Raw genomic sequence first — 8,583 nt, forward strand, 5'->3', positions numbered from 1 at the left:
AAAAACACATTTACAAAAATATTGTTCAAAAGAAAATTCATTTATCTTTCAAATATAAAATGAAAATATTATAATTAAATAATAAAAAATATAAATAAAAACCATAAATTTAGCAAATGACAACTGAGTTATATTATGCTAAAATTTTCTTTCTAACAATTTATCAAATGACAAATGAGCTATGAGCAAATAATACCATATAATTTTTAAAAACATAGCCATTCTTAAATATTTTTTGAATAAATAATTATTTTTAAATTTAATCAACTGAAAATAATATCCGTACAATTGTGTGAGTCAAATTCTAGTTTTATTGATGCATGTTATATATTAGTGCTGCATGTTTTAGGTAACATTTTAATGATGCACGTTTTTAAAAATCTCCATTATTAAAATTATGCACGTAAGGATAACTCATGAGTTTTTTTGGTTGATTAAATGACATTATGTCCAAATTTATTTAAGGATATATTTCATTAAGGTAACTGAAAAAGACAAACAATAAAATAGGAAGTTTAAATTCATTTAAGCATATTTCATTAATGTAACTGAAAGGACAAGTAATAAATTAGGCAGTTTTATTCGTTTTAGGATATTTCATAAATGCAACTGAAAAAGACAAGAAAAAAAAGGAAATTTAATTAATGAAATAAGAACATTTTCAAATGGGTATTTCTCTTTTAATAATATAGATTCGGCAAAAAAAAAAGTTCATGAAGTTAAAGAATATTCTCTTTTGCCTTTTTATTTATTTTCATTTTTGACAATCGTAACTCAAAAAGAATTTTTAACAAAAACGGCAATATTTTTTCCTTTTAAAATAACTAATATCCATAAAGCGGGGATATATGTTCTTAGAGGTTAGGATGAGCATTTTATTCGTTAAATTTGATTCGATTCGTTATTCGTTTCGATTTGATAAATAAATTTGGATATCCGTAAACTTTTGAAATAGAGCAAATACTAAAATTTAATATACGTTAAAATCGAAAAAAAGAATAAAAATTTGATAAGTGGATAGCCGTTTTGCTTCAGAAGATGTATAAATTTAGAGTTTTAAATGTATAAGTTTTTGTAATAATCACTCTAACATATAATTTAATAAATTATATTCACATTATTACTTATCAAAGGTATCAAATAAAAAATTATGATAATTATAACTTTTTCTTAAGTTTTTTCTTATTATTATAAAAGTTACGATAGTTATAACTTCTTTTATTTTTTATTTTATATATCATATAAAATAAACATTTTAAATAGTAAATTGTATCTAATTTTTTAAAGTATTTGTAATAAACAAAACGGATAAGAAATCCGTAAATATCTATATATTTTTTGGATATCCGTAAATTTCCAAAATAAAGTAAATAAAAAAATCGATATTCATAATATACGAAACAAATTATAAATACCAAAAATTATGTTAGTATTTGCTATGTGTCCGCCCCTACTTAGGCTTCGAATGGTAAGCAGATCAAACCCAAAACGCAGATCAAATAGAACAAATGCAGATCAAGCAGATCATGCAGAACAAATGCAGATCTAACTGATTAAGCTAGTTTATCGAATTAGCGTGTTTAACCAAATGTTAAAAATAATTTTGCAAATTAAATATCTAAAAAAATACAATTCTTATCAATTCTTATTTTTTATTAATTTAATAAATACAACAAAAGTTTAAACATTATATAAAAAGTAAAAAACAATTACAACAAATAAACCGTAAAAAAATATCACTCTAATAAATATATTGAAACTTAAAAAATATATAAAATTCATTAAAATGACAAAGAGTATTACTTGCCCCTTTAATTATTTTTATAGTCCAAATTAAAATCCAATTAAGATCCAAAGACGTTAATTAGGGCTGGACATAAAATTTTTTTCCTGAATTTTGAACCCAACCCGAACCAAAAAACAGACTCATACCAAGTTCAAAATGTAAAAAAATATCTGGATGTGTTTTGTAGGGTGTTATAAAACATATCCAAAGCAAAAGTGTTATTAAACCGAACCCCAACGGGTGAAAAATATCTGAAAAATCGATCTGAATGTCCAAATTTACATAGAATATAAATATTTAAAAAATAAATACACTTAAAATATTAAATTTCCTATTTATTTTGCTATGATATATATCAATAAATATTTAAAATTTAAATAAGTATCTTAAATACTTCATTTTATGTAAATAACTATATATTTTTTATGTTTTTCTTTTAAATTTTAGATTTTATTTTGGGTATATCTGAACCGATTTATTATAATCTGAATCCTAAAATTGTTTTTCATATCATTTTCCTCAACCATAAAAATAATATTATTTTATTTATGTTAAATATTATCAATTATAAAAAAATAAACTATAACATATATGTTTCCTTAACTAAACATTATATAATTCTTTAGTATAAGCATATATTCTGAGATTATATAAAAAATAATATGCGTGACTATTTATTATTAAAAATTATATAAAATTTTGAATATGTAATCTACATATACATAATTTTCTATTAAAATATTTATAGAATATATAAAATATGCTTATAAAATTAGTTTAAAATAAACTACTAATAAAATGAAAAGATGGAACAATATATTAAATGTACTTTTGAAATGAAATATTATGTGATTTAAAAGTGAAAAAAATAAATTAAATGAATATATTTATTGGTAGGAGGAAAAGAAAAACAAAAACAAAAACAAAAACAAAACAAAAGACAAATGATTCTAGTTGGTCCTCGGCATGTTTTTGGTGTCTTTCCTTTCTCTCATGCAGATCAATGATCATTAAATCAATGACCAAATTTATTCTGTATGCATATTTTATGATTTTCTTTTGTTCTGCTTTTGAAAAATTGAATGGAAAAAAAAATTGCAGTTCAATCTGCATTGATAATGGTCTGCATATGTACTGTGATACATTCGTAGCCTTAGAGTAACTTTATTGAAGGTTTTTTATTCCTAGATTCTTAAAATACATGTATGTGTATGTATATATTATATAGACGTATGTAATTGTGGGGTTTTAAGCTTTACGGGAAACCCAACCGAAAATTTCTTAAATAAAAAACTTTCGGTTAGATTTCCCGTAAAACTTAAAACCCCGCAATTACATACACCTATATAATATATACATATACATATATATATTTTAAGAACCTAGGAGCAAGAAACCTGGAATAAAATTGCTCGTGGAGGGGAATATGAAACAACTCATCTCAACTACAAGCTACTCTACAACTCTCAACTGGTTAAACAGTTGTCACCATAACCATTTCGATGGTCAACAGCTTCATCACGCTCTTGCTCCACGTGGCTACATCTCAGCCATTAGTCTCTTTGACTCTCATATACGATTCTCACTTTTTCATAGTAAAATTTTCTTTTGAAAATTGAGTTGTAAGAAAAAAGAAGTACGGCAACTTGAATTTCAATCTTTTTGTGTGCTGTTAATTTCAATTTACATAGTATATCATTCATTTGTTCAGAAAGTTTTGTTAATTATTGTATATATGGCTATGTTTATGTTTTTATTGTATATGTATTTCGTATTAAAAATTTGCAGGGTGTTCTCCAAAAAAATAAAATAAATTGCAGGGTACAACCAGGGGAAGGCGCACGGTGTAATGTACGGGGGCGCGTATCCCCAACTAATTTTTTATTTTCTTTAACAATTACTATAAGAGTATAGAAATGCCCCCAACCTGAAAACAAAATATAGTGAAATTTTTTTTTGTGCCCCACATTAAATCTGATTCTACATCCGCCACTGGGTACAACGATGTCTCAACTGCATGGGAAATGAATATTATTGATTACCTCTGTATCTTCCTTCCTTAGGGTTATGACTGCTCTATTACAAATGTATCTTCATCTTTGTGATTCCAAAAGCTTAAAGTTGTAGCATTTGTAGCTAGTTAGTTTCACTGGTTGTGCTTTTCTTCTGGGTACCTTTGTCTGACTACATATTTGACGATATGGGTTAGTGTTTGACAAAAATATTGAACTGCATGGAAATAAAGAATTTAACATTTTGTTAACTTTTGACCGTGTGGTTGAGAAGCAGTTACAAGTCACTAATTAATTTAAAACATATTTGTAAAGGGGACAGAATAATCATACATCTTAACATTTCTTATCTACAAATAATGCTTTTGAAACCAAATTAATGGATTGAACAACAATACCAACACTTCCATGGAGAAGGCTTTGTGCTGAATATTTGAATAGAAAGTGATGAACATATGAGATTCCAAAAAGATCCAGATAACTGGAAGAAGATACTCCATAAGCTTCTCACATTCATAATCAACAATCCGTCCGAGTTGTTCAAAGTCAACCACGAGCCTTCCCGTTTCCAAGTGTAAGCTCCAAAGAGTGTGTATCCAATTTAGTTGAATAAATAGAGGCATTCATCATTCTATAATACCACCCAGAAACAAAGTTGTAAGCATAGACTATAACAATTACACATGTATATCAATAGTATCTTGCAATCTATGTTATCTTTGAATCTAAAACACTTCGACAAACGGGACGAGCACAAGAGATATATGTATCTTGGTTCTGACTCAAATTCCAAATTAAATAAAAATTAAAAATGCAGACGAAGATGCTTAAAACAACTTAAGATATCAACAAATATTAGTTTTGAACCAAGGAGGTGAGAACATCATCAGGCAAAGACACTAGCAGCAAACAAGACCTTAACTCTATTTGATTCTGAGAGAGGGTAGTCGAGTTTGTAGACAGAACCGGACCACTCGATCTTCCCCCGAATCTCTAGTCCCTGGCTTGCCTCGATTTTCGTTAGGGAAATCTCCGCAGACAAAAGCTCCAAACTCTCAGTAGCACCAGCGTTCCAGAAGATGACAATGTTGGAGGCATAGTTTGTGGAGAGTTTGGTGATATCGTATTCAACCAACTGTTGTTGTTGCAGCTCTTCCAAACCATTGACTTCCTTCCAATCGAACTCTTCTGGCAAACACCACAGTATCGTCCGGCGGGCACCACGGGAAAATAAGAATCCTCCGATCAAACACCAGTCGTCTCTGTCTCCTGGTTTAGAATTTGTTTTTCCGCACGACACAAACATAGGAGGAAGTTTGCTTGGGGAGAAGGAGAAGATTTGACGATCCTCATCCACCACGTAAAGCTTTGTTTTATATTCTTTGGCCGAGTCGTAGTAGGCACACACAAAATATCCCAAGTATAGGTGCGGGGATTGTAGACCTCTGCCCAGTTTGAGGAATCAACGTCATCCCCGCACCCTCCAACACGTATAGCTTGCCGTCGATAACGTTTGCTGAGGCGAAAGCACGAGCCATCTTCATGGGCGGGATTTTGTACCACGCATGCTCGAAACAATCGAACATGGTGACATTCGATGTGGGTTTACCGTTTACGAGTCCACCGATGATAAATATACCCCGATCCACCACCATAAAAGAGGAACCTGATTCTGTACACCAAAGCCAGAGGAGCGGTTTCAGCTGACGTTTCACCGGTGGGAGGATGAACCACCGTGGGACGGGGTCTGGAAATATGTGCAAGCACACGTAGTAAGATGGCTCGATGCGCTTCATCCGCCATCTCAAGTCCCATAGAGAAGAGGAGGTTGCGAGAGACCGGTGTGCCTTGGAGGTCATAGCTAAGGCCGCCAGGTCGAATCTCGATACATGAACCAGACAGTTCGTAACCACATCAACTGGCAACGACGTTAACCCACACACCTTCGTCTTGTTCTCCTTTCTCAATCCTAATTGAGAACATCCCTGAATCGTCCCAGATCTTCTTTTCATTGATTTCATCGATCTTTTTCTTTTTGCGACAATTGAGAGAAGAACGGAGACGAAGAGACCAGAAACTGTCTTATATAAAACTACTACCCATCAAAGAAAAAATAAATAAAAAGGAAAAATAAAAAATAAAAAATAAAAATAAAAAGGAAACTGGAAAATTGTAACAACAAGAACACACTTTGGTTCAAAAGATATGATGGTGGCCCAAATTTGTGCAACCGAAGGTGGACTTAACGGAACCAAAGCCCAGTCAAGAAACCCTAAGGCGCAGATCGGTAAACCCAAAGGTGGGTTAACGTCGTTGCCAGATGAGGTGGTTTTGAACTGCCTGGCTTATGTATCGAGATTGGACCTGGCGGCCTTTGGTATGACCTCTAAGGCACACCGGTCTCTGGCAACCTCTCCTTGGCTCTGGGACTGTAGATGTCAGATGGATTGCATCGAGCCATCTTACTACGTGTGCTTGCACATATTTGCTGAACCCATCCCACGGTGGTTCATCCTCCACCCGGTTCAACGTCGGCTGAAACCGATCGACTCGTACGCGTATCAGTCTCCAGAATCAGGATCCTCTTTCGTGGTGTTGGCTTGGGGTATATATATCATCGGTGGACTCGTGAACGGCAAACCCACCTCGGAAGTCGCGTTGTTCGATTGTTTCGAGCATAGGTGGTACCGCATCCCGCCCATGAAGATGGCTCGTACTTCCGCCTCAGCAAGCAGGATAGACAACAAGATATACGTGTTTGGAGGGTGCGGGGATGACGTTGATTCCTCAAACTGGGCAGAGGTATACGATATCGACACCTTAACTTGGGATTTCTTGTGTGTGCCTACTACTACTCGGCCGAAGAATATCAAACAAAGCGTGGTGATAGGCAAGAAGGAGGTTTACGCAGCGGATGAGGATGGTCAAAGCTTCTCCTTCTCCCCAAGCAAACTGTTTGTGTCATGCGGAAAAACAGATTCTAAGCCAGGAGATAGACACGACTGGTGTTTGATCGGACGATTCTTATTTTCCCGTGGTCCCCGCGGGACAATACTGTGGTGTTTGCCAGACGAGTTGGATTGGAAGGAAGTCAAGGGTTTGGAAGAGCTTCAACAACAACAGTTGGTTGAATACGGTATCAGCAAACTCTTTAAAAAGGCGTCCTACATTGTCATCTTCTGGAACGCCCAGCCTCAAGGTGCTGATAGTTTGGAGCTTTGGTCTGCGGAGATTTCCCTCAGGAAACTCGGACCAGATATTCGGGGAAAGATTGAGTGGTCTGGTTCTGTCTACAAACTCGACTACCCTCTCACAGACTCAAATAGAGTTAAGGTTGTGTATGCTGGTACTGCCTTTACCTGATGATGTTCTTAGGGCATCTCCAAAACCTAAAATCATCTCCAACCCCACTCCAAAACCCACTCCAAAATGAAGTAATAGATATGATTACTCCAAATATGGAGTAAACCAACTCTTGAACTTTTTTATTTATAAAATGGTCTTCCATATTTAAATATTTTCGTTTTTAATAAAATATTATTATAAATAAATATATAAATATTATTTTACTATATATATTATAAAAATTACTGTTAATATTTCTTAATTATATAAATATCCATCTAATGAACTATTTTATGCAACAAAATATATATAATATAAAACATAAAAGACCATACATATAAAAAATAAAAGATAAGCACCATACAAAAGATATATGATATAAAACATAAAAGATCATACATATGAAAATGGACTATTTTGCAAATAGTATAAATGAAAGATGATATTACTAATTTTTTATTAACATAAAACATAATATATTAAAAATATTCTATTTTGGAGTAGGAAATGAAGTAATACATAGAGTAATTTGTTTTTTGTTTGTTCATCCCTCCATTTCCCACTCCATTTTGCAGTAAATTATGGAGTGGAGTTGGAGATGCTCTAATAGCAAAACTCAACTCCATTTTGGAGTTACTCTATTTTGGAGTAGAAAATATAGTAATACATTGGAAATGCTCTTAGTTCTTACTCCTTGTTTCAGACTATATATTTATTGATATCATCTCTGACTCATTGACGGGGATCTAAGTTGTTTTTTTTCTTTTAATTTATATATTTTGCAACTGAGTCAGAAGCAAGATACATATCTATTCTGCTCGTCCCGTTTGTTTGTCGAAGTGTTTTAGATTCAAAGATAACATAGATTGCAAGATATTACTGATATTTTCATTGACATGCGTGATTGTAAAAGTCTATGTTACAACTTTGTTTCCGGGTGGTATTACCCCTGTTCGTTTTAAAGACGCAGCTAGTGGCGGCCGCGGCCAACAATTACCCTACGAAAGAAGAAAATTCAGAGTTTTAAGGACGTCAGCAGTCGCAAGCTGATAATCTGGAGGAAGGAAACCGGAGTTGATGCTGTCGCTGATATTTTCGGCGTTCTCCTAACTGACTTTTATTTGCCGCAGCGTCTAAATAAACGAAACGGATTTGTCTGTGCTGTGCTCGCCCTAACTGTAGCGATAATTCAGAGCCGCATCCGGTTGCCGCCGCGTTTGGTAAAACGAACAGGAGTATTATAGAATGATGAATGCCTCTATTTTTTATTCAACCAAATTAGGATGCACACACTTTATGAGACAACTAAAATCTTCAGTTTGTGCTTTCTAATGTAACTGAGACACACCGAAGAGGTAATAATAACACTGAGAGGAGGAAAACTGTTGTCAACAGTTACAGTGACTATGATGGTGATGGGACAGAGGAGGCTTCAGGTCC

At 33.3% G+C, this 8,583-nt stretch overlaps 1 protein-coding gene and 1 pseudogene across 1 annotated transcript; one reads left to right on the plus strand and one right to left on the minus strand.

The window, feature by feature from the left end:
• Nucleotides 1–4,169: 4,169 nt before the first annotated feature.
• On the minus strand, nt 4,170–5,866 carry LOC106325013 (annotated as a pseudogene).
• Nucleotides 5,867–6,006: 140 nt separating this feature from the next.
• LOC106323720 (F-box/kelch-repeat protein SKIP6-like) lies at nt 6,007–7,873 on the plus strand. The gene is made up of 2 exons (XM_013761800.1): nt 6,007–7,166; nt 7,828–7,873. Exon 1 carries the CDS (start codon nt 6,007–6,009, stop codon nt 7,159–7,161), a length of 1,155 nt encoding a protein of 384 aa, XP_013617254.1. The 3' UTR covers nt 7,162–7,166; nt 7,828–7,873.
• Nucleotides 7,874–8,583: the final 710 nt, after the last annotated feature.

The sequence above is a fragment of the Brassica oleracea genome, chromosome C2, assembly GCF_000695525.1.
Source record: "Brassica oleracea var. oleracea cultivar TO1000 chromosome C2, BOL, whole genome shotgun sequence".
NCBI classification, from domain to species: domain Eukaryota; kingdom Viridiplantae; phylum Streptophyta; class Magnoliopsida; order Brassicales; family Brassicaceae; genus Brassica; species Brassica oleracea.